At 44.2% G+C, this 25,105-nt stretch overlaps 1 protein-coding gene and 1 long non-coding RNA gene across 2 annotated transcripts in view; one reads left to right on the top strand and one right to left on the bottom strand.

Moving 5' to 3' along the window:
• The window catches only part of LOC142602310 (uncharacterized), a 43,889-nt gene extending 37,252 nt beyond the window's left edge, over positions 1–6,637 (bottom strand). Inside the window, exon 1 of the long non-coding RNA XR_012835998.1 lies at positions 6,445–6,637. This is a non-coding gene — a long non-coding RNA (uncharacterized LOC142602310). The remainder of the gene's footprint in view (positions 1–6,444) is intronic.
• Positions 1–25,105, top strand: part of DRC11 (dynein regulatory complex subunit 11) — a 105,649-nt gene that overhangs the window by 78,945 nt on the left and 1,599 nt on the right. The window contains exons 13-18 of the mRNA XM_075755934.1: positions 506–588; positions 3,153–3,260; positions 6,498–6,697; positions 14,983–15,069; positions 18,742–18,919; positions 22,102–22,340. Of these exons, the coding sequence (XP_075612049.1) occupies positions 506–588; positions 3,153–3,260; positions 6,498–6,697; positions 14,983–15,069; positions 18,742–18,919; positions 22,102–22,340 (895 nt within the window). The remainder of the gene's footprint in view (positions 1–505; positions 589–3,152; positions 3,261–6,497; positions 6,698–14,982; positions 15,070–18,741; positions 18,920–22,101; positions 22,341–25,105) is intronic.

The raw sequence follows: 25,105 nt of genomic DNA, 5'->3' as shown, positions 1-25,105 counted from the left end.
CTAACACTGCAGACAGACCACCGGTTGCTCCGATCGAACCATTCCCAGTATGTTCCTGATGAGATGAGGCTGTCTGTTGCAAACAGAATAAATTCCAGGAAGAATTCATGAATTACTACTAATTGGAGAGCTAAGTGAATAGGTATAGTAGTGTTAGGATTGCTGTTATATAATTTAAAAATAATTTCCCAGTAATTGATATTAATGAATGAGTCTATTACACAAGTCAGAACTGATCTTGCATCACCTAGAAACGGGTAGCGGGATCAGTCTGAGAGGGAGCCACGCGGCGTGTGGGGTAGTAAAAGAGATTCCTTGCCATAACACAGAAAACAGTACTTATTGATTTCATATTGATGGAGCTAATCACCTTTACCTCTGAGCTACCAGGTAATTTTATAAAGCTGAGGAAGCATAAATAACTCTGAAGCTAGTTCGGTTATTGAAGGAGTGAGCTTTTACTTGCAGTTCCCTAGAATTTCTGAGTGATGTCTCTTGTCCATAGGACCATCGATTCTCTGTACCAAGAGCTAGTGGAAGAAGGATTACTAATAAAAGCCAAGACCGTGAATCTCTCCGATTATGTTGGTAAAGTACACATTGTACAGCTAATGGGGTGGCTAATCTAACCAAACCTCCAGCCATTCAATGTTCACTGACCCCTGTTTCCAGTCAAGAGTGAGTTCAAGAGTAATGACACTTGCAGGACTTTCAAACTTGAGTATCTAGAGCCACGTATGCAAATCGGGTCTGTTTCTGCAGGGTGCTTAGTGCCTTTCACTTCTGCTGCTGAAACCAGGACCTGTTTGTGAAGCTGGTGCTTGGCTCCAAGCACCGACACCTGGAAGCCTTGAATGGTTTTGGATGTCACAAGCCCCTCTGAGGCAGAAACCAGGTCATCCTTTAAAGGAGCACTGGCCAGGTATTAGCAAGACACTGCAGATCTAACAGACCTGAGGTCATAATCCATCCAGAATATTTCCCAGAAGACAGCAAAAAACCACCATACCTTTACCACCTGCTCATTCAGCAGAGAAGACTCACCCCCTTACCCGCCACCTCCCTGACTGCCCCTGCACGTCAAGCAGTGCTTTGAGGCATGTCTGACCCGTCATTTGACTAAGATGTATCTCTGCCTAGTTCTGCATTTCATAGTCCCCTCGCCTGGTTTCTGTTACCTGCAGCTGCAGTCAGACACGTTTGCTCATGCTTTACACAGAGGGGAAAAAAAACCAAAACACACCCCCTTGCAGGCTGGGCAGGGGTCTGACACCATCCCCAGAAGCTTTTGGTGACACACAGTAAAGTCACAGCAACCTTAGCAGCAAAAACCCCAAAACTCCATTGTTTGAAAGGCCACCATTATTTGACTTTGCAGACATCCAGAAGCCACCACGCCACTGGTTGTTAGTACAGTGTGTATCGTACATCACCTCGAAATGCCACATTTATATAAACTCTTAGAAGCACCAGTTATTGCCTTCAAAGTCTTTGCCCACTGTGTTGAAGGTTGAATTAACAAGTGTTCCATCCGTTTTATGCTCATTAAATATCACAAAGTAATAGAAGGGTTTCATTATTCCTTCATTCTCTTGGCCAGTACCATCAAGGTCACTTGTGTCCAACAGACATTCCCTACCACAGATGTTTCAAAAGCACATCTTAGCCAGCGGATAAGAATTAAGAGCTGATAACATCAAACTTGGAAGCAGGCTGAGTACTCAGTATTCTCTCATGATTCTTGAGCTGCCAGAGCAAGATACAGAAGGTAAAGTTGGCCTAGGATCTGGACCTCACTTTTCTTTTTAATCCAAAAAACCAACCCCAAACCCTCCTTTTTAAGGGTCCAAGGACACAGTCAAAGCCTGCAGAAAAATAAGTCCTCATCTACTCAGCTCTTACAGGGTTGAAGTCTAAGGAAGGTCACTTACTCCCGGTTCCTGGGAAAAGGGCAAAGAGCGGAATTGTGCTACACAGTGAGTAAAGGCACTGAAATGTCCCCCCTCTATGACAAACCGGCATCGCTGAACTAATTTTCTTGGTGACCTTATCTAAATTAGTCAGAGAATATCCACTGTGATTTATGTTCAGTTGCAATTAAACCCTTTGATGCCTTCTAATTAAATCTGTGAAGATTAATTCCTATCCAGTTCTTTTGATTTCTCCTTAAATAAAAGATAAAACCTGAAATGAATTCTAGTCTTCTGAAGGGAGGGGGGTAGTTGCAACTAGGGCTTGTCTGCCTTTTTGCCCCCAAATTACAACTCCACTTTCTCTTAACCATTGCTAATTCACCTCTGCTCCAGAGCGCTCTAATGCTCTCCCTTTTTGTCTCCAATAAAACATAATACACTATTTTTTTTCAGTAATGTTCACCATAACGACACGTGATTTATGGTAAAAAAAATAATCATCAACTCATCACGATAGTTTTCCTGCTTGTGGCCCATCCTTCTGGATCTTTGTGCTCCAACATGTCTTGTATATGGACTTTGACAGGGCAAGCCATGTGATTGTGGCTCTGTAACAAAGGCTGAGAAAAGATTAGATCTTTGCAGTTCACGTCAGATTTTTTTAGTTTTCTTGGGTTGTTTTGTAGAGGGTTTGTTTGAACAAAAAAGACCTGCAAAGCAAAAGCCCCACCAAATTAGGGTGACACACTTAAATGTCTTAGCATAGCGAGAAGCTGAGATGTGATGCAGCCAGGGGAAACGCTTGTTAAAGTATCTTTTCCCCTTCCTCTGAAATCCTTTTGATAGAGCATGGTTCACTGGGATTCCAGCCCTGCAAAATCCCAAATCTAGAAATCCTTTGCCAGCAGCATGATTTATGGTGCTACTAATGACTCTTCTCCACAAAGTTTCTTTAAAAGGTTACTCGCGACCGACTGCTCTGCTGAACGCCTTCTGCAGCCTGGAAGGGAAAAGTCTGTAGCATGTTTAACTTCATTTTCCTTTGCAGTTCACCTTTCCAATTTCTGGGGGCCACATTCCACAACAATATTGCCCCGTTCGAATCCCTGTCCCTTGACGGTACTGGGTTTGCCGAGAGCACGTTATATTTGTATTCTATGGTAGTTTTTCATTACTTGAGTTATGCATTTTATAACAATGCAGTGTCACGTTTATTAAGCCCGTGCTTCCTCCCTACAGGCGAGTACAGCTATCTGGGGACCACACTTCGTCAGGTAGATATAGAGCCAGTGCCCTCTCTCGCAGATGTCAGACAGCTAATAGCGCTGTACGGAATATTGCCATTAGGTAAGAGCACAGCAGAAATTACTAGAGGGCAGAATACAATGGCTTTGCTTCCTGTCAGTAACATGCATTTTTACTGGCTTTGACAGGGCTTGATTAATCGTAATCTAAAGCATTTTGCAGTATAATTGTTTTTCAATTAAGCCTTCTGAGTGAAGACCGTATCATTTTAATAGTGCATAAAGGAGCTCGCACATGCTATTGTCAGGTATTGCATTTCCATACCGTCTCTGTTTGCATGTTAACAGTTTGTGAATGGCAGCACATAAAAGGAAATCACTTGGGAAAGATAATAGCTAAAACAAGCTCCAGTGATCAAAATTAATCAAGTTAAGGGAAGGGCTAAGGTTGCAATTTACCTTTTACAAGCTGGCTAATGTTACTCAGTACTAAACAATGCAATCGTTTAAGGAATTAGTCTGAATACATTTTGTACATCAGAGAGAACATTTTTTAAATGCCCTTGCAGTTTTAATGCCAGACTTAGCCAATATCCAGCAAGGCTTTGCTGGCTCAGGTTGTTTGCTTTTAGTATAAAATCTATCCCATATTTTACTTGGGAATGGCATTAAGCCAAACTCTCATGATTGCAAGAAGTGCCTGTCTCAAGGGCCTCTACTCATACTTCGCTTGCGTCCTGGTTCCATTCCCGAGGGGATTGCGGGGAGATTTTAACTTTATCCTCCCGCAGGCTGTGTCATTGTCCGCTCATCCCCTTTACAGGGCAAAAATCACTGATGTCTCCCTGCCTCCCATTCTGACAAACAGAGCAGAGACAACGCAGAGCTTCTGCTTTTCCCTCCCCTTTGCACGCCTTCCAGAAAGGCCGGTGCTCGGGCTATTCTGTACATACGTGCTCTCTGTGGCTCTCCTCCGGCATCTCCTGGCTCCCCCCATCCCCAAAGCAGGCTGGATGTGTTGTAGAAAACTTTGGGTTTCAGGAAGAGAAGAGTGCTCCTTCTGCCCTACACTCAACCTGAAGAGTCAGGTTAACAACCAGCATCCCTGCCTTCAACCTAGGTGGGGTTCTTCCCATCTAAAACACTCTCAGCTGGTTTTGGGTAAACCCCCAGGGGCTGGCTGCAAGTTTGAATTGCAATCAGCTGAGACCAAGCTCAGCAGTTATCCCTGTCTGCACTGACTGCAATGTGCTATTTCCCATATCAGATAACTCCTCCAAGGTTATGTTTTAACACCATCTAATCTAGTGAAATCAAGCCCTGAGACACCCCCAAGGCAAGAGGAAAGAGAACCCATAAATTTGCTGCCATTTATACAATTGGCTAAAAATCTAGGGAGAAGAGACCTCGGACTAGTTAAACAAACAGAATGTATTTGCAATAGCAGTTTGAAAAATGCCTTTGATTAAAAAAAAAATATATTGCATGAGCCAAAAAGAGGCACAGGAATGGTTTTGGGTGATCTTATGGATGACATTTTCCTTAATTGGCCTCAGAACTAGTTCATCATTATACAATTGTGTACCTGCAGAAGTGAAAGTTTTTCTCAGAATTGTCACTTGATGGCAAGGAAAGCTCCAGCTTAAGTGGCATTGAGAAAATTATAAGCAGCTGAAAGGAGAAGTAATAGAAGAAGATATACTTCATCTTTAACCACAGAGGAGTCTGCTGCTCCCCTCATAATAAATCTATGTGTAATAATAATAGATCGGTATGGAACGACCAAATATTAATAAAGCTTGGGTGGCTGACAACTTCACTACATCCTGCACAGTGCTGAAATCACAGCATTCATCTTAGCACTCAGTCCATTGCCATTTATTTGGGACTTTAAGCCATTAGGACACAGATAAGCAGCCTGATTAGATTTATTTTTAAATACCATTCTTACCTAGCTGTCCCCCTTAACCCAGAGAACTTTTCCAGGCTAAGCAATAGGCTCCCTCCGCAGCCCGTCACTTTTGGGGCTGGTTTCCCCCACAGTCCAATAGACACCGGTCTCAAAGACCTTCGGAAGTAGTGGATGCTCGCCTAGAGTCAAATCTGACTTTAACAACCACCACCACTACTGACACGGGATGTTTTTAGGCATCGAGGCAGCGATGTTACTGGCCTGCCAGTGGATATGGATAAAGCATTTGGCATTTTCCTGCTACTTCCATCTCTGGAGGTTCACCTGTACCTAATTCACACAGTGACAGAGCTGCAGGGCAGACAAGTTTGTCACCATCAGCCACCTAAATCTCTTTCTGTGGTTCTGTTTCCACAACACAGGCATTTCTGCTAGGCTTTCCCAGGTGACAGAGCATATTTCTTACAGCCCAGAATGTATTTACCTGGCACAGCCATAAAGATGGATTTAGAAGTGCTGAGCAGTCATCGCTGCCGGCAGAGCAAGTGAAGCATAGCAACTCTGGCATTTGCTCACCCGAATAAAACAAAGAGAACAGAAGAGAACCCTCCTTCTCCTAGCAGATACATCATACCCACTCTGCAACGTGCAGCTGCCACGTTCCAGACTGGGGAAGAGCATTGGCTGCTCCGCAGATGAGCTAACGCCACACTCAGCAGGCACACGTAGCAACAACATTTAAGAGGAAAAATTACCCAAAAAGAGGGAGGTGCAGGCAGAAGTTGAGAAAAAAAAAATAATGTACGGTAACATCTGGTTTCAAAATCACTGACAGACACAGCTCCAACAGATAGTCCCATTAGTTTGTTTTCTCTAAAGATGGGGAAGCTGGAAAGTGTCATTTCAGACAGCAGGAGGAAGGAGTTCTGCTGGTCCTACGCCCTTGTCCAGTTGCAGAAAGCGAGGACCTGCTCTGACAACAGATGCAAAGCGTAAAGCCACGGGTACATCTCTAACTCCACCTCTGCCCGACAGCTGGGGGAAGGCGGTCGTCCCCGTGCAGAACCTGTCTGTGCACCACCACCAGCAGCTTCACGTCAGTGCTCTTATCTTGGGTCAGTCCTCAAAAATTTACCGATGAACTACCTGTCTTTCAGCTCACAGATTTAGAGCTGAAGTTTGCCCATCAGAAGGTACAAACAAGGGTAGGTGAGCTTTGTTACAAACAGGGGTGTTCACTCAAATGTGCTGTGGCCACAGCTCTGGTTATACAGAATTGAACTCGAGCGCTTGTGGCGTATTAAGGAAACAATGAATTCACATTATAAATTATTTACAGCAAAGAAAAAAAAAAGAGGAAGAACCATTCCGTTACCTTTGTAGCAGACTTAAATGAAAACAATGATAGCGCCTTATGCTTTTTTACAGGTTCCCAAACAGTCCATGAGAAGGCTCCCGTGGCGAAAGCCTTGTTACTAGCCGGACCCGCTGGTGTTGGAAAGAAAATGCTGGTCCATGCCATCTGCACAGAAACAGGAGCCAACCTCTTCAACTTATCTGCTTCCAACATCGCTGGGAAATACCCGGGCAAGAACGGCCTGCAAATGATGCTTCACATGGTTCTCAAGGTACTACGTTTTGTGTTCTTCTCAAAGTTGGTTTCAGTTAATCGCATCCGTTGTAGAACAAATAGGGAATTAAGATCGTAGTTCCTCCATACCAAGGAGCATACACACCAGTTGTAGGAGGGCAAAGCTGCCCAAGGTCGAAAGGACTGCCAACCCAATTTGAAATTCCCTCCCTGCTTTCAAATTTTCAAAACCACTTGTTGACAGCCAGTGCGTGCACCGCTGTAGAGAATTTAATGCCCCTTGAGAAATCACTCATAGTAGCCATATTTTTCACATTAACGTTTGTGCAAGCTTTGTGTTGCCTTGAGTATGAAAAGCATCACAGATAAAGAAAACGCTGTTCTCTGTTTATATGCACATCAGTCAGGAATGCTTGCCACGCAGCATTTAATCAAATACTAGACTGGGGGTGGTCAAAAATTGCCTCTGGGACTCTTGCTGTAAACCAGCTCTCCTCTATACTGCTCTCTGTTTACCTATCAGCAAGCTTTTCAAAAGAGGGAATCCTACCTCAGGATTACATTAACAGAAACGTATGAGAAGTCTGGAAATGAAAGAAGGCGTATGAACTGTGAGGAACATATCCCAAATCCTCTTTAGAAAAAAAGACACTATCCTGGCAGGATTTCTACCACATTTTAAAGTCCTCAGCATTTCTGCTAAGGAAGGAAGCTGGTAAACGGTTCCAGACAAAATACTCTTAGAAAGAAAAAACACAGCACATGCACGAGAAAAAGCCAAATACAGTATTTTTCCAGTGCCAGAGGCCTACTAAAAGACTGAATTCAAATTGGCTCGCCCTGGGGTTTATCAGATGTATTTTATTAAATCCAGTATTATATAGCAGGTTTTGTGACAGGTGCCTCCACATCCCCAGAAAAGGCAGGTTTCACAGTTAAAAGCAAAGCAATCCCCAAGGACCCCGCTTCTCGCTGGTCAGAGCGGCGCCTAAGGAAAAGCAAGGACGCTGTGATCACGCACCTTTGATGCCGTGACACTAACACTGGGTCTAGCACTCCCTGGCACAAACTAGTGCCATTAGACTGAGCTAATACTCCCTTCTCCTCCCTCCGCTCTGCACGTTTCACCCTTCTCCACTTAGTTCCTCCGCCCTCGTGAGTAGCAAAGCGCACGTCTGGCTGCGGGCGCAGCGCGCACCCCATCCTTTCCATCATCTAGTCCCTGCTAGGGCACAAGGCCTTTAAACACACGAGCAAGGAGGGCAGACTTTTTTACTCCTATAGAAGGTTCCAGCTAAAGATGAGAGGGTTCATACACACACCATATATAATATACACTAACTGGAACATACATAAAGTATGTATCTATGCACATCAGATAAGTATATACACACACATTATGTATATATGTACATAAGATCGATATCTAAAACCCCTTACGTTTTTCCACATTACTTAAGAACAAATGGAAACGTTACCCAACACCTCCCCCAGAATTACGGGGAGCGGTCCAAGCTTACTTCTCTACTGCAGCTCTTACAAAAGCAGCAGTGACACTCTGGTGAACCTCCGTGAGTTACCAGCATGGAGGTTGCTCGCAGTCAATCACATGGAATAAGGGCTGTCTGGGCACTTACTTATCAAAAGGTGACTTGTTCCAACTGCAACAGCAGTGCTGCTTCAAACTCCGCTCCTTAAACAGCAAACGACACGGCACGGAGGATCTCTTTCCAAGGGATACATCATCTGCATGCTCATTTCTCTCACCGACATAGCACCAGCCTGTCTTAGCATCAGTCAAATCAACTACGTTCCATTTCCATTCCTAATTCCTTTGGTGGTTTCACCTCCCCCTGCCACCTTCTTTCCCCACAGCCGAGTCACTGATTTCTCCAATCTGCTGACGATTTCAACTCGAGATCCTGTAGGTTCTCAGAGCCAGGCTGGAAGCAATCCTCCATCCACACAGGCTCCGCAGTTACAATCCCTCTGGGTTTGGGTCTTAATGATGCCGAATGTGTCTCGCTCTCCCTGTCTTTGGGCACTCAAGTCCCTGCCACAGCCATCCAACCCCATTTCTCCTGCCATCGGTTGCTGCTTCTTCACAGCATCCCATGCTCCCGTCCAGTCCCGCACCCGGGATGGAGTAACTCCACGCAGCAGCACAAAGAGGTCCAAGCTGTAGCCCACCACCAAGACAGCAGCTTTACAGGAAAGGACTGGGGATTCTAAGGACAACAAATTGAATGCAGATCGGCATGTCCACGCAGCAAGAAATCAGCCAAATACTGGCCTGTATCAGCAAGAGTATAGCCAACCTCTTAAAGCAATTAATTATTCCCCACTATTTGGGAGTTATAAGACCACAGCTGGACACTGTGTCCAATCTTGGGCTACCCTGTTACAAGACAGGCATTGACAAGCAAGCAGGTCCAGCGGAGAGCCAGGAAGATGAGGCGGCTGGAGTGCACGAGAAGCTGAACAAATCCAGTTGTTTCAGCCTAAGAGAAGGCTGGAGTGAGAGGGAGTCTAACTGCTGTTTTCATGGGATGAGACAGAGAACGGAGCCAGACTTTTTCCCAGAGCTGCGCGGTGACAGGATGAGAGGCAATGGACACAAGCTGCAGCAAGGTAACTTGTTTATATGTTAGGGAAAAAGTTTCACAAGAAATCAAAAGAATAAGGAATCTTTGATATCCTGATTTGCAGCAATCTACCGTTTCCCCGAGCTGAAGCAAACACAAGGGCAACACACCTTGAAAACAAATTCCTTAACAAGAGGAAGGTGAACACTGGTATTTGCCCAAAAAAGTTTATTTTTCACCACGGTAAAAAAAAAAGTCAGGTGTAAACATATTTGGATTATTGTACAGCTACATTATACAGCGGCACATAGAGCAGACAAGCCATGAAAGCAGATGGTATCTTGCAGCTGACATGTATATTTAATATTCACAGCTCTCCCTCTACTATCTGACACACCGTCGTACACCTCGTTAAAGTGCTTTGCACGCAGATGATCACTGAAAGAGTCACCACGTCTCCAGAATCAGACACTTCTGGTCATGGGGGTTTTTTTTGGTTTTGTTTGGGTTTTTTGGTTTTGGGTTTTTTTTTTTGCAAATAGAAAGCTTGACAACAGTCACAGTTGCTACTCCAGCTTTCCAAAAGTGCCTTTATATAGAGTTACTCAAGCAGAATACAGACTTTTCACTTACAACTCTAAGTGAATGACAGGAAACATGACAGTTCTTTTTCTGTTATCTTATGATCCATGTAACCATCATGAAACACCAAGATTTAGTAAATAAGAATTAATGGTGCTCTGTGATAAAGGTGAAGTAACCTTGTGCTTTCGATTACCTATCGAATCTGCAGACAACTGAGTTTCTGTAATGAAAGGAAACTCTGGAGAGCATAAAATGACCATTAGGAAACTTTCCGTCCATAACCAAGTGTTGGCTGCTGGCAGTTGTTTCGTGGGAGACACCCTAAACAAGTGAATAGCATTGGAAAAAATGAAACTTTAATTTGTTTCAGATGCAAGAGCCAAATTCTTTTTTTTTCCCCCCCTCCCCTATTTCAGGGAGGAGACTTGCAAGAGACATACCAGCCCTGATCCAAAAAGAGAGGCTTGTGTGTTACTCAAAGCAGGCACTTTAAATGTCATACGGAGGAAATGACTTCTCTCTCATACCAGAACAGGAAAACACCGACATTTCAATCTGCCTATTCAAAGGAAATGTAAGGAAGATTAATATTAAATAGGAAGACTACTGAAAGAAGCTGCGAACACCAAGCCTGAGCACTTGTGTTCTCCATAAAGACACAGCAAAGCCTGCCAGGTCAGCTCTGCTTCAGAGTGAAAAGAGAGGATCTGTCTCCAATATAGAAACATTTCCCAGCAGTTCCCAGAACAAAACTCATCCTTCAAGCGTGAATCAGAACACGCTGGAATATTTCAATTAAGCCACATTTTTCACGTCTTGAGCCAGCCTGAACTCAGCCGAGCTCTCTGCCGGCGTGTACCAGCCGATGGCTTGGCTCGCCCCTCTTCCCATCCAGGCACAAAGCACCGCAGCAGCACAACAGAGATGCAGATATAAAAGATGCAAAGAAAGATCACAAAGGACACATAGAGACAAAAGCGAATCCAGAAAGGATGGAGGGGAGAAGGTAGAAGGCACGGCTCCGTGACACAGAGGTGGAAAAATGCAGGTAGTTCATAAGGCTTAACTCCGAGGCAGTAAAAATGACAAGGCCCTCCATTAGGAACCGTAAGGCAGCCATCAGGTTAATCAGTACCAGAGCGAGACAACCCCTCTCGGGTCCTTCACCGGGGCCGCAGCAGCGCACAGAAAGCGCATTGTACGAAAAACCACACATGGGAAAGTGTTATTAGTGCAACACTGACCAGGCTAAAAGGTTGGGAAAGAGGTGGCCGGGAGGAAATACCAGCGGAGAAGACACGTACGCGTATCAACAGCTCAGTGTGTGCCACGCAGCCGGCTCCGCTGAACAAGGAGCTTTACAGAGCAGCAAGCTGCAGAAATATTTCGACACTGTCACTGCTGGGCAACTCTTATCAGGCTATTTGGTTGTGCTATTTAGCAACTCAGAGGTGACTATACAAGCGTTACACTAAAAAGGAATACGATGGAGTTATAAGTGATATAATCCCAGCATTTAGGGGCAATGTAATTGTGAAGTCTTACCATCAATATTTGTTCCATAAAGGAATCGGGTTCCTTTATGTGTAACCGCTGCTGTATTGTCCCTTCAGGTCATTTTTCTGGCAGTCTGAAGAACCAGGTACAGTTTACCCAAGTACATTGCCAGAAGTCTCTGTATATTCAGCACTTCCGTGCCACAAAAGACTCTTCCATTGCAATTGAAATTTGGGAACAGTACGGTCAGCCTTTCTTCCATGCATCCCAGAGCAATTCTTTTATCTCCAGCCTGTCAGAAAAGCCTAAACCCTTGAAGCGTCAAATATTGCCAGTACTCAAATATACAGTGTTATTTCTGTGACAAAGCAGCTTTACGCTGCGTTACTCTAATGTCAAAAAACGAAATGCATCCTGTTGGAGACAGTATTTATAGTTATTTTCTGTCTAGCAAGCCAGAATACAGCAGCAGAATCACCATAGCACTAGAATATTTGCCTGGTGAGGCTGCCACATTTAAGGTCTAATGACAGGGTTTGGCTTCTTGCTGCTTTGGAGCATTTCCGTGAATATAAACTGCAGAGCATTGAGCAGTTTTCAGCAACAAATTGAGCTTCCAGAAAAATCTTAGTCTTGGATCTTTTAAAAAAAAATTCCATCAAAGCCTTCAAGTTTGGAGGAGCCTTGTGCACATCCCCTCCAAAAAATCAAGTTCCTGTATTTTCCAGTATAGCCATTTAACCGTTAAACTCTAGGTCTCAGCTTTGAAAAGTTTAACCCAGGGCTTTCAAAAAAATCCTGTTTGATCTTTGATAAATATTGCTAGACAGCAGGACAAGAAGGCTTTCTTTTTTCCCCCCCATAACAGTTTTCCTGAAGAGCAAATCAAACCTGCATAACCCATCAGAGCGCGGTTTGCAGCGCGGTATTAGAAGGGTTAAGGAGCCATCTGCTGGCAACTCCAACAAATTGTTGAATGCAGCAAAGCTAATAAAATTTCAATTACAAATTAATTATGTACAGTGCATTTAATTATCCATGGATTCCAACTGTCCGTGGATAATTCAAATGAAGCACTTCCACAGGGGGATATACAGTCTGCTACGTATCTGCCAACAATTTAAATTAGATGCCGATGGATTCTGGGTGTCTGATTTGTCTTTTTTTTTTAAAAAAAAAGGGCCAGCTCTAAATACAGTGTGTTGAATTTTGTGGTATTACTGTGTGTCAACACCAGAAAAAAAAGTATATACGTGCAGGCCAGTTTATAAATTTAGATCATGGCCCCCAAAACAAAAAACACAGGAAAGTATCCCTTGAAGAAAGAGCCAGAAAGAACTGAGGTTATTCCTTGTATTTCCACTTACTCAGTGCGGAAATAAGGGGGACAAAAAAAGATGACAAGTGTGACAAGAGCAAGGGTTCTTCCTTAAGAGTTAAAATGAAGGTAGAGTCTGATGAAAAACTTACAGCTCCATTTTAGAGTGCTGCCAACCACAGAAACCATCTCTGAGCCAAACGGGGAAGATCTGCGCACACCCCCCGACTGGAGGGTGACCCCCCAAAAGGGACAGCACGGTTCCTTCTGAAGTGCAGAAGCAGAGTTCAACCCTTGCCACCAGGTTTTATAGCCTCTCTAACCTCCCCCACCTTATTCCCCCCGTCACATCGCACTGCGGCATCGCACACACGCAGGTATGGAGAATATATTGCCGACTGGCTACGTGGCTCCCCAGACTTCACGTAGCCGCAAAGCCAAAATACCGGCCGGGGACTGTTCTCCCTCGGCAGCAAACGCACAGCGCCTCTTTGCACGAACATTAACACGCGCAATTAGCGGAGAAGTAACCCTTGTCAGCAGTTCCCTTGTCCCCACTTGTTTCCAGGGCTCTTTACAGACATCCAGGAGCTAACCAAATTGACCTGCAGATGGGTTGGACAGACATACATTTTCTGCAAGGTGTCCAAGCTCTTGGCTAGCAGGATACTCAGCAGAAAATCCCTGAGCCTCAGGCTGCTGCACAGCTCGGGTCGATGAAATCACAAGCTTGCCCTCTCAAATGTACCTTGCAGAGTGCACGCAGGCTTACGGGATATGCCAAACATACCTCTGGAAATAGATAAATGGGATATAGATGATAAAAAAAGCATCTGGCCTTAAAATGGCAGATACTATCGCTGTACAATTTTAATCTGGCATTACATTCCAGCTGGTGTACTCAATACACTGCTGGACTAAGTTACCCCTCGACTCGTGCATGCAGATAAACATTCACACAACTGCCTAGGGCCACGCATCAGTTTCTGCGGGATTTTCACATTACCTTTCACGGTAAAGTTTTGGGGTTTTTTAAATCCTCATTATTAATGCTAAACATTTGAGTTCCTGCCTTCCAACAAAGGAAAAAAAGCTCAGTTTTCCTCAGTGAAGCCGTTCTGAACTTGGAGGTACCACTTGACATAGTCTAGGACTGACGAGTTGCCACAAATAAAGCGTCACATGCCGAAGATGGCATTGTTTCCACTTCACCCCGTCGGCAGCACGGCCGAGCAAACGAGTCTAACAGCCCTCATCTATTCTTTTCCCCCCCTCTCTTCAATCCATTTTTACTGTACAGACCCGCACACGCGCTTGCTGCTTTTGAGATGCACCCGTAAAAAATGAACCGCGGTGCTTTGAAGAAAGGTGTTCGTGACTTAATTCTTCCTGCACTGGCTGTCAGTCAGACACCGAGCTTGCGATGTCTACAGCCTAGGGATTTTGTAAGCTTCCTTCCTGGAAGCAGCAGTTTCAACTTGGGGGGGGGGGGGGGGGGAAATAAAGCAGGACAGAAGAACGCTGTCTCTCTGTCCTTACCCGTTGACTCCTCGAGCCATCACTTTTGTTGCTGAGCAAACTAGCACGGCTACGAGAGCCGCTCAAAAGTGATTAAAATTTGGCAGCAGAATATCTTAAACCACTGGCGTTTCTATAGCAATAGGGAGAGTGCAAGATCTGAAAAAGCCTGTAGCATTGCTGCCATCCTGCTGTGAACCAGAGGTATAGTGCCTCCGACTTTGGAGCCGGAAAGCCCATTTGTATAGACACCCCCCCCCCCCGCTTCAAATTTAACAGGTTCCATTTTAATTGTTGGCCTAACTGCAAATTAAATGCTATTTTGTAAGCCAGAAGATTGCATATCAGCTTATTTTGCTGTACCTTCCTTTCTCACGCGATAGCCATGCCTTGCCTGTCTCCCCATGGGTTTTGCCCTTGGAAAACCAGGGAGGGATCCTACGAGCCGGGCAGCCAGTCTAAAGCTGCCGGTGGTCTGTTGTTTGCCATGGAATTCCAAGTCCAGGCTTTCTTTTTGCAGAACTGTAACTGAATTTGGGTTGAGATAATGAAAGGTAAGCATAGCAGGCAAAATGATCCAATTTGGGTTGGGTTCTCGATGTTAGATTCCTAACTAGAAAGGGTTTGATTTGCCAAGGCTGCTGAGCAGAGCCAGCGCTGTCCGTGAGTGCTCAGCATTTCGAGCGGGGGGGCAGAAAATAAGCCAGGCTAATTTTAACTGTTGAAATATGGATTCAAAAGCATAATTACAGACACCCAGGTACAAAATTGTAGCCATTTTAATCAACTTCTTGCCTCCTCTCCCCCATTTTCTCTTAGGTGGCTAAGCAATTGCAACCTTCAGTCGTGTGGATTGGAGACACAGAAAAAATATTTTCTAAAGCGGTGCTGAAGGCTGAAGAAGAGGTGAGTTACTCCTTTTTTTTATTTCAGTGCAGATAATTTCTCCTGTTGCATTACAGCCATCACAAAGGAACAAGTGTATTTCTTAACTTAGCACGTACCAGTATGACCAGACCTGCCAAAGCTTGCTTGATAATAGCTTGTCTGACTAACATTTTTTTCTTTTAAGACAGTCTTGTGACTTCTTAAGAGCCCCCAAGAGGTCACGTTTTTCTCCTACACACCTATACTTGCTTTATTTAAAAATAGTCCAGTCACTGCTCATCAGTGCACTGAAAAGTAGAGGGGAATAATGGAGAATTTCAAAATATGAGGCAAGAAACTAAAAGTTAAGATGAGCTTAAGTTGTTCAGCTCTATTAATTTGAGAAATTGGATGGAGCCAAAGTGAACAATAAAGTAACAAGGATAAGTTTCCACTGTGAAAACAAAGAGCCTATGTTAAATAGATATGTTTACAGATTATTTTCTTTAGGCTCCCAGGAGTCCTATTGCCACTGCTTCCATTCCTTCCTCTCTTGTGTAGCTTCCCCACTAGAAAGAAAATTAAAACGCTGCCCAATAGGCACAGCAGCTCAACCATCGCAGCAGAGAGCAATTCACCTGAAATCCTGATTAGATTCATGCTGCTTGCAAAATATTTTACTTTTAGCACTTCATGTGAAAAATTAAACTTTTTTTCTAAGCTGAGTCCTGTGCGTGTAAGCTGCGGGATGGACACAAGCCTGTATTTCGGAAGACCAGCCAAGCATCACCTTGGATGAGGGCTGTATAGCTGATGGGTGTGCAGTGGTTGATGCCCTCTAGCGGTCCCCAAACCAAAAGGGGAACCTTTTTCTTGGGTTCAAGCCTTGACAGCAAGTGCAGATGGGGATTAAAATTAAGACTAGGGGCCAAAGACTGCCTGGAGCACGCGTGATCTTTGTCTGCTTTGATAGCCCTGTGATCACATCCATAGCCCTGCAGGTATTGAACAAAAGGTCTCATGATCTTGGTGGAAGTGAATGGCTCCAGGCTTGAAATCACTCGGGTCCAAGGTGGTTCACAGCATAACCCATGTTTGGGGCTAGAGAGCATGAAACAGGACGATAACTGGGAAGCCTTCCTTTGGAGCAGAAGAACTTGAGAAGATGAGCTAAGCTCAGCCCTCAGGAGAGGCCAAAGTGACTGGAAGTCACTTTGCTCATTCTAGCATGATGTTTCTGGCACCATGAGCGAGAACCTGGTAAAAAGAAGCCTTAAATTCTTCAGATACCCACGAGAACAGTAATCTTTCTCCAGTCCTCCCCAGAGGATGGCAAAGCAGTCAAATATCAGATATGTTCTGGTAACCCAGTTGCCAAGGATGATGTGCAAGCAGTTCAGCCACTCCAAATTAAACAGATAGGGGTCACCTTCACAATTCATCCGGCTTCTCTGCAGCTGAGGTCCACGTGGTGGCTGAAATCATAGCTGGCCTCTTCAGCAGCCTTTCCTGCTACTGACACATTTCTTTCAAAGCAGACAAGATATTTGATTAGCTTTCAAGGCATATCCCTGAAATGCGTACGGTATGGACACACACACTGGTTTCACAAACAGAACCAGAGCTGCGGATACGTACGCGCCAGTCTGGCTTAGTGGGCTTAACATGAGCGGGGTGTTTAGCTTGGTCTCTGATACTGGTTCAATTGTTTAAAATATTAAAATTAAGATTCCTACAAGCTGAGCAATGAACACTTGTTGTAACTCTAGATCAGTGGGAAATCCATGAAAATCATTTGTCACTCAAAAAAAAATCATGTTCTAAATGCAGGAGATAATTCTCTGACTCCTAGTTTGCCACTTGTTTGTGAAAATAAGTCCTAATTTGTTTTAAAATTTCTCTGCATGTCCTGGATAGAGTCAGTTTTTCCAACAGAAGATAAGCCCAGATAACACCGTGTCTCACTTGAAGCAACTATTATCTTCTATCAGTCCTTTCAGCGACATGGCATTCCTCTCCCCTCCACACCTAAAATAATTGATAATTCCCACTTTTCTAGCAATACTGATGTCTCGAAACATTAGAGAACATTTGTACTTCCTTCCAATACACACGAAGAGGAGGAAATCTTGAAGCCTCTGTGTAACAGCAGATGATAGGTAAATCACAGAACAATTTAGCCAGCATAAAATGTGTTTAAAACAAAAGTAAATCTACATTTCAGTCATTGCTGTGACCAGATCGCCCTGGCAGAGCAAACACCGCGAGGTTGGCTCAAGCTTCCGAGGTAGATATGTAACAGCAGCTTGTTTAATCATCAGAGAAGTCAAGTTCATTACCAAGACCTTCCTAACAAGGGAATGGCAAAGTCTGGTTAAGAAGTTGTGATTTGAAGTCACATCCTCAGACAGCAAGCGTACTGTTGGGATGCGGACAGAGCAACATCCTTTCTTTCAGAGCACGGGAAAAGCCAAGGCTTCTCCTTTGCTCCAGGACAGACCTACTGTGGTTACAAGTTCCTTGGGAGCAGGTGCAGGTATCTCCGCTCTCCTGGGAGCGGTGGGTGCATAGATAGGCACAGCAAGGAGGGGATGAAAAGATGGCAGCTTGATTTCCCAATTTCCCCTCCTCCATAGCTTTCACTCCAGAGAACAGAGCTTCGTCTCCTTTCTGTCAGCTGTCTGCTACTGCAGCCAACAGAAAAATTGGATCACAAAGACTGTACGCGCGATGCAGATTCACAGATGTTTATTACCACCTTTCAGCTGAGAAGGTTTACAGGACATAGTTTCTTCCTTATTGACATTAAGGAAGGCTGATCCGAAACTGAAGCTCAGGTTTCTCAGGGAGCTGCCTACTATATAGTAAAAAAATATAATAATCACAAGGTGGTCTAGAGAGTAAAGTTTTCAAGTGAGTGTTGGTAACTTGGATGTTAAGTCCCAATCGTTTCTGAAAAGAGGCTTCCAGGTCATTAGACTTCTCTGCTACGCTATCCTAACCCAGCTATTCGCTTATGGATTTATTATCAGTAGAGAGACACCACCCACAGCAATTTGATTAAGCTTCTCCAACCAATATTCACTTGAACATTATCAAACCTAACTATCCAATAACAGGTTTTGCTCAATACTCATCTGCTCTTTAAATAGCATTTAAATATTTGTTATAAAGTCAAATAGTAATTTATTGCAAAGAAATGAATGCTGAGTTCAAAGAGGTTGTGTTCTCAGGCTGGAAATCACAGCAAAAATTAGGGAGTGTATTTTTCACATCTAAACCATGGGTAGGAGTTGTTAGATCATAACCTCCAAGAGCTGGGAGGATTCCACACCAGGTTACGTCCCCTGGCAATTTTCCTATCTGTTAAGGTTCATCAGTAACACAGGTCCAAGCAATAAATCTCCTCAAACTGGAAATCAGCATTTCCTTCTTTAAATGAGTTGTTTCCTTCCTGCTTTTCAATACCAGGACCAGCAAATTCAATAGTGAAAGGCACTAGCGCGAACCCACAAATACGTAAGCAGAAATCAAGTTGTTCTTTGGTCGAGCATCTATAGCCTGCTTACGCTAAATGCGACTAGACTACTAAAAAAGGCACAAAATCCTGTTGTATATAGTGTGTCTACATACAGCTTTACCTCGTTAACTGGAAACTATCAGCATTGATAACGGCTCTTTCCTTCTTGTATTTACATGTACGCTCTGAAGATGAACCCAAAACGGCTGGAAAAGATGCTCCCCAAATTCCTTAAGGCTTTGAAAGCACAGGACAGAGTGCTGCTAGTGGGAACCACCAGCCGTCCCTTCGATGCTAATCTTAAACCTTTCTGCAAAGTCTACCAAAAAATCATTCTGATTCCTAGGCCTGACTACGCTTCAAGATTTGGCAAGTATTTCAAGTCACCCTGAAGACTATTACTGTTTGAAATCCATGTGTCTTGTCTGGTTATCCTCAGAACAGACTTTAAACTCAATTCATACTCCAGGTACATCTCAATTCCTAAAAATTTAGGTAACACTATTACAGGTGACCCAAAAGATCAAAAAATTAGAAGTGGAAGTTGGGAGAAGAGTTGAAAATGCTGTTCTGCTGCAATTAACATTTTTTTCATTTGTTTAGTGTGCACTGAGTTCAGCCAAAGCTGGTTTTTTCCCCTGTGTGAAGGATAAGATCCTATTTCAAGACACACTTTCTATTTTAAGCTTTTCTTTTTACACGGGGATTCTGAATTTCTGTTATTCCTATCCAGTTTCCATACTCTAAACAATACACTTCAGGGTCTTTCCTTAAACAGAACCACATCTGGACAATTGATATTTGTCACTATCAAATTCCCTTTTTCTACTTGGAGATCACAAGAGAAATTGTAGAGGCCTCCAAGATTTTTGCATGTCTAATCCATCAAATGTTTACAGTGACAGACAGGCCCGCCCAAAGTCTAACGAATTCTCCAAGTACCCCATATGCTGAGACTCAAAGCTTGTAAGGAAAACTGTGTCTTTTTAAACCAATTTACGTGGCTAGAAAAAGACAAACTTCCAAGAATGCAAGTTTGTTTTCAGATCTGAATCACCTTGAAGTTCAGAATAGCTCCGCATTGCCTAGGAAGAAATGCTCCAAATTAAGTGTATTAATATAAATCAGTTACTGCAAGGAAAACGGGAGTTTGTCCACATCCTTCAGAATTGGCTGGTAAAAGGACTTTTGTTCCCAGAAGTATTTCTCCCCCCCTCCCTGTGGTTTTATCACAGATGTCACGTGGTTTAACACACTTTTCTGGGTACTGAAGAGTCTGGACATGGTGACTCATAAGCAGAAAGACTGTTTAGGTTCAGTCTAAAGATAATGCGGAAAAAAGGCTTTGAGCTCTTCGGAATGGCACAAACACTTCGAGTTAGGACTCGCGAGGGTGTCTTTCTTCTACCAGCAGCTCCTAGCACAAGTATCCCTACTGATCACCATACCGAGGAAAACAGACTCCCTTCGTGCCTCTAATCTCTGGTGAACCGTGTCCCAGAAGAATGCAGTAGTGAAGGAAACCACATGCAGTTGGGGACCTCGCTACACAATTGTATTTAACAACAATATCGCTCTGCATAGTCACCTTATTACAAAAATCACGCGACTGTATTGGGAAGTCCCATTTATACTGCCTTTCATGGAGGCAGCCAAGGTACCGAGATGATGTTTGGGCAAGCTCAAGACAGGTTTTGACTGCCTAGCACATTGTAAATCTCTCCCACGTTCAATAATTTTCGTAGTGTGGATGGGAAATGGTCTCTAAGCAAGCTAACATGTGTTTCATGTTATGTTACAGCTCTGATAACTTGCTAGCAGATAAGGGACATGCATAAGACCTAGAGAAAAGGAGGTGATAGCAGCTGAATTTAGCTGTGTTTGCTTCTGGGGATTGAACCATCACATTCTGGGATTCTCATTGCTAATTTGGAGTCCAAAAAAGGGCCAGCCAAAGAGATTTCAACTGCAAACTTAAGATTGCCCCAAAAAGTTAACTCTTGGCACTTTAAAGCAGATCAAACTTGTCTCTCTACTTCTTTGACAGTGCCTGGCTTGTTCTTTACCTCCAACCCTTCCCTGAAGTTCAGTGGAAATACGGTCTTTACAAGTACAAAGAACTCGCCTCGCAGTCTTGACAACTTTCAGTGCCTGACACCCAGTTTGAGAAGTAAAGAAGCTTGTTTTGACAGAAGAGCCATGACATGACAAATATTCATAGCCGCAGTGCGCCGCTACCTGTCTGCTACAACCCTCCCTTTTGTTACACACCAGCCCGTTCTAATCCATGCCCAGTGGAAACAGCAAACATACAATGGAAATCATTAAACTGGGAGATTCACGATCCCATACTGGTGTCTTGCTATTCGTCACCCAGCGAGTCAGCATCTCGTGTCAAGTATGATCCTACCTGCAGCAGAACGCATGGCACACGATATACGGCTGCGCAGTAGCGCTCGCTGTTGTGTGCGTCAATTCTTCTTCTATGATTTAGTGGTTCAGCCAATAATTATCGGGCATGGCTGTAATTCAAGTGGAAGATCACAATTTGCCCGAGCGAGAAACAGAGGGCTGCATTATCAATAGTTATGGGCACAAGTCCGTAGTATCGACATTGCAGTCGAAGCAAGAGTAAGCAGGTTTTTCTCCGTTACACTGCTGCCTTGACATCCAGTACCATTAACGTTCCACCCAACATTTTTAAGATACTTAAACCACCAACTGTCTCATTCAAGAACCTTTTTAATCTCTATGTGTAAAACTTGTTATTCTTTCCAAGTGTTTTCTTTAAAGGAAGACACGGCAAGATGGCATGAAAGTTTTACTAAGCTTCTCCGAGACAGACTGTTACTTTAAAAAGGATAAACCAAAAACATTTATTACTCCTATTAATTTGGGGGTCTGGAAGCAAAATCTCAGGCACTTCACAAAAACATTAAAAAAAACCCTTCCTGTCACAGAGGTTCCCAGCTAAAAGACACAAACAGGTTCACCATTTAACGAGCAAAATGCCAATCACAGCAACATACACCTGGCCTTTGCAACACGTGCCTGCATAGCTGGAAGCCTTTGGCTTCCAAACCAGACATCGAGTCCCCGGAGCAGCCCTCAGATCGGCAGGAGTAACCTGTGATCAGGGTCACGGAAATAAAAACCCGCTGTTAATATAGGTACTTAACTCTTCGCACCCAAATGGGAAAATTCTGGACAGGTTCTCTTTCTGTGTATACACGCAGGCGTATTTTAGTCGGTCTTTCTGTTTTTACACGCGTATCCACCTCACATTATTATGGGTCCTTAATGACTTTCTGAAAGGGCTGACTGGTAGCCAACAAATGATCACTAATGGTTTAAGAACAGATGTGCTAAAGGCCTCTATGCTACAAATCTGTAGACAAAGGAAACAGCAAACAAGAAAAATTTGAATCTCTACTTTCCTGACTGATATCCCTTATTTGCCTCTTTCAATTTCAAAATGCAAAAAATATTTCTCCTACATTCCTTAACGCATGTCTCTGGCATTCTCTCTTTTTCTGCATCCCGATGAGCAGTGTTATGGCAACACATCATCCTGCAGAGCGGCGGAGCCATCACCAACTTGCTGAACGTAAGCTGCCTAGCAAGGGTGTCCGATGGTTTCACCCAGGGCCACATCGTCCAGGCGGTGCGAGCTGTCCTGAGCGAGCTACGCCTCCTGCAGATGACCAGGAAGCCACTGAGGACTGCCGAGTTCGTGACTTCTCTGGCCCGACAGGACCCCGTGTACAGAGAGGAGGAAGAAATGTTTAAGGTGACGTTAAGAGCTGTGTTAACTGGCTGTCTTTCATCGTCCTCTGCCATGTCCTTGTCCAGGCACATTTGATCTAGAGACCTGCTAATTCTGCTGACGGGTTGGCACATCGCTATTTGAATGATGATGTATGGCTCGACGGCTCCGAACACCCATCTCCCCCGTTTTGGGACGTTTGGCAGCCTGGGCAGCGGACGTGCCAGGCGAACTGTCCTTATTACGGGCAGCAGCTCTGCTGGCAAACTGCTCTGCTGAACCTACTGCCCGCACCCAGCTCGTCTCGAACACGCACAGATAAATTACACGGGTGCTGTTAGTATAACGCATTGGTCCTCTCTCTTTCGGGGCCGAGGTGTTTGGCAAGCCTGGCTATATTTTCTTGAGAAAGCAGAAAACTTGGACACGTCCGTCTCTCTGCAGGGTGCTTCGCATAGGGATTGAGTTTTAAAGCCCTTACTTAAAACTATTTCAAACAAAAATTTTCTCCATCTCTGGCTTTTAAAAAAAAAAATTCGTTTCTGCTTCAGACTCCATCTCTCTCCCCACCCTCAGGGCTATAAAATCCTTAAGGCAAAGCCTAGTGCATTAGAGACGCCTTACACATACCTTAAATATATATGGATCACCCTGCAAACAACTACTTTTTTTCCCCACACGTAGCTCAGTAATGATTACTGGTTCTTTCCCTAGACTAGGATTACCATTATGGAGTGGTTAATTCTGCTTTCGGTTTTCCTAACGATGGGAACAGTTTGTCAGGCTTAAGTACAGGTCTACGTTTCTGATAGTGACTTCAGCGTAGCTTAGGAGAGCTGAACTGGGTTTGAACTAGCTAGTTGAGTGCAGCACTACAGCTTCGCAGCACCGACACCCCCAAAAAATGGGGCAACGCTTGACTAAAGCACTTCAAGCCCACTAAAGCTAGGAGAAACCTCGGCCACCCAACAGGGAAACCCTGCTGTGAACCAAGGAGCTGCAGGCAGCCCACACCAGGGGCTCCAAACGGGATCGGACATCTGTACTGAAGCCAAGAGACCCCAAAAGAGCTTCCTCAGTCCCATACTCCCCAGTTTCTACCCAGACATGCTTATAACCCACCCAGTTCTCCTGGCTGAAAGGTTTCCTTTTCGTTCTGCTCCGAATCCCCTCTGGTTTTGAGTCCTCGCAGTGCCTCACACAGTAAACAGGATGTGGTTTCTAACAACTTTGTCCAAGTCTTCTTCCACTCCTAACCTAATGACAGTGCATATTTCTCCCAGCCCTGTTGAATCCTTTCCAATTTCCATTTAGAGCCATTTGGCTCACTCACCATAGGCAGCATTTGTGATATTTGGCAAATTACTCTTTTTTTTTAACTCATGCTTCCTATCTAAACCAGCATCTTTCCTCAGGGAAAGGCTAATGGTTCAGTGTTGCAGCAAAGGAGGAGAAAAAAACCCATCATTCCCAACTCCGAGTAGTAATCCATTTGTACCCTGAAACATAAGCACTAGTACTTAGCACAAGTTTAACTTGAAAATATTATTCCACGTACTAGAAACATGCCTGGTTTATACAGCACAAAGTACGCAGGCAGCACTTCATTTTGAGCACGGCTAAACCGATACCGGCCTCAGCATCCCATGGCAATCATTTCCTTGCATTAATTACAGCCCTTAAGAAAGTATTTCCTTTTATCTGTTTTAAATTTGTTTCCCTTAAATGTCATGGAACCTTGCCCCAGCACCTGTAATACGGCACAGGGGAAGCGGATTGTCAAAATGGCCTCGGTGCATTAATTAACTCCAGTATCTTCATCTCCCCTTGCACAGAAGCTCCTCTTCCTGAGCCTCTAATCATTGCCATCGCTGGACCTTTGCTGGCGCTTTGTCCTTTTTGAAGTGGGGCGGCTAAAACGCAGCATTCAAAGTGAAGATTAGCCCTGTGATGAATCTTTGATTTCTATTCACTGGAAACATGAATCTCCCTGTTTGACATTTATATTCTGCCAGTATTCCAAAATGAATATAAATAATGCAAAATTTGCGATAATGTGATTTCTTCATTCAATTTACTCAAATTTCTGCCCCAATTATACATCCACATTTTTGAAATGATACATGATTGCACCAGGGTGATTGATACAAATCCTTACACAGCAATAACAGTAGTCCTAGAGGAGCAAAGGGCAGTCCAGCTACCGCACTAGTTCTTCCTGGCAGCGACCGGTACAAAATACTTATAAAACGTAAGAAAATCCATTCCAAAGAACCGCAGACATCATTCCTCCAACAAGCAAAGATTTTTAACTCTGATCAGCCACTTACTGTCCGTAACTTCCATCCCCAGTTCAGATGCTAGTGCGTGAGCGATAAATCTACTTTTATTTTAACCTTATCCAAGGACTTGGCTTCATTAACAGCATCATAGCAGTTCTGCCAGCTAAGAGTCAAAAAGCAGCCATCACCACGTGCCGACAGGCAGAGTTACTGCGCTGAAATATCTGCACAACGAAATGGGAACAGGAGAAGGCATCACAAGTCCCTCGGTCACTGCACCGAGAGCCCAGGGGTTCCTCCCATCCCACCGTCGGGATGCGGATGCACGAGGGGTTGCGTGATGTTTTCCCCAGCGGAGCCAGGGTTCTTAGAGGAGGGGTGCTCAGCTAATTTGGGCAGTTAGAGCAGAGATCAGAGTGTTAGGGCTGCTCAGCAGCCAGCTGGACATTTGACAGCTCTCAGACTTCATTTACCTGCTGACAGTATTTAATCTGCAAGACAAGAGAT

The sequence above is a fragment of the Balearica regulorum genome, chromosome 6, assembly GCF_011004875.1.
Source record: "Balearica regulorum gibbericeps isolate bBalReg1 chromosome 6, bBalReg1.pri, whole genome shotgun sequence".
Classification (NCBI taxonomy): Eukaryota; Metazoa; Chordata; class Aves; order Gruiformes; family Gruidae; genus Balearica; species Balearica regulorum.
This window is presented reverse-complemented; position numbering and strand designations above follow the sequence as displayed.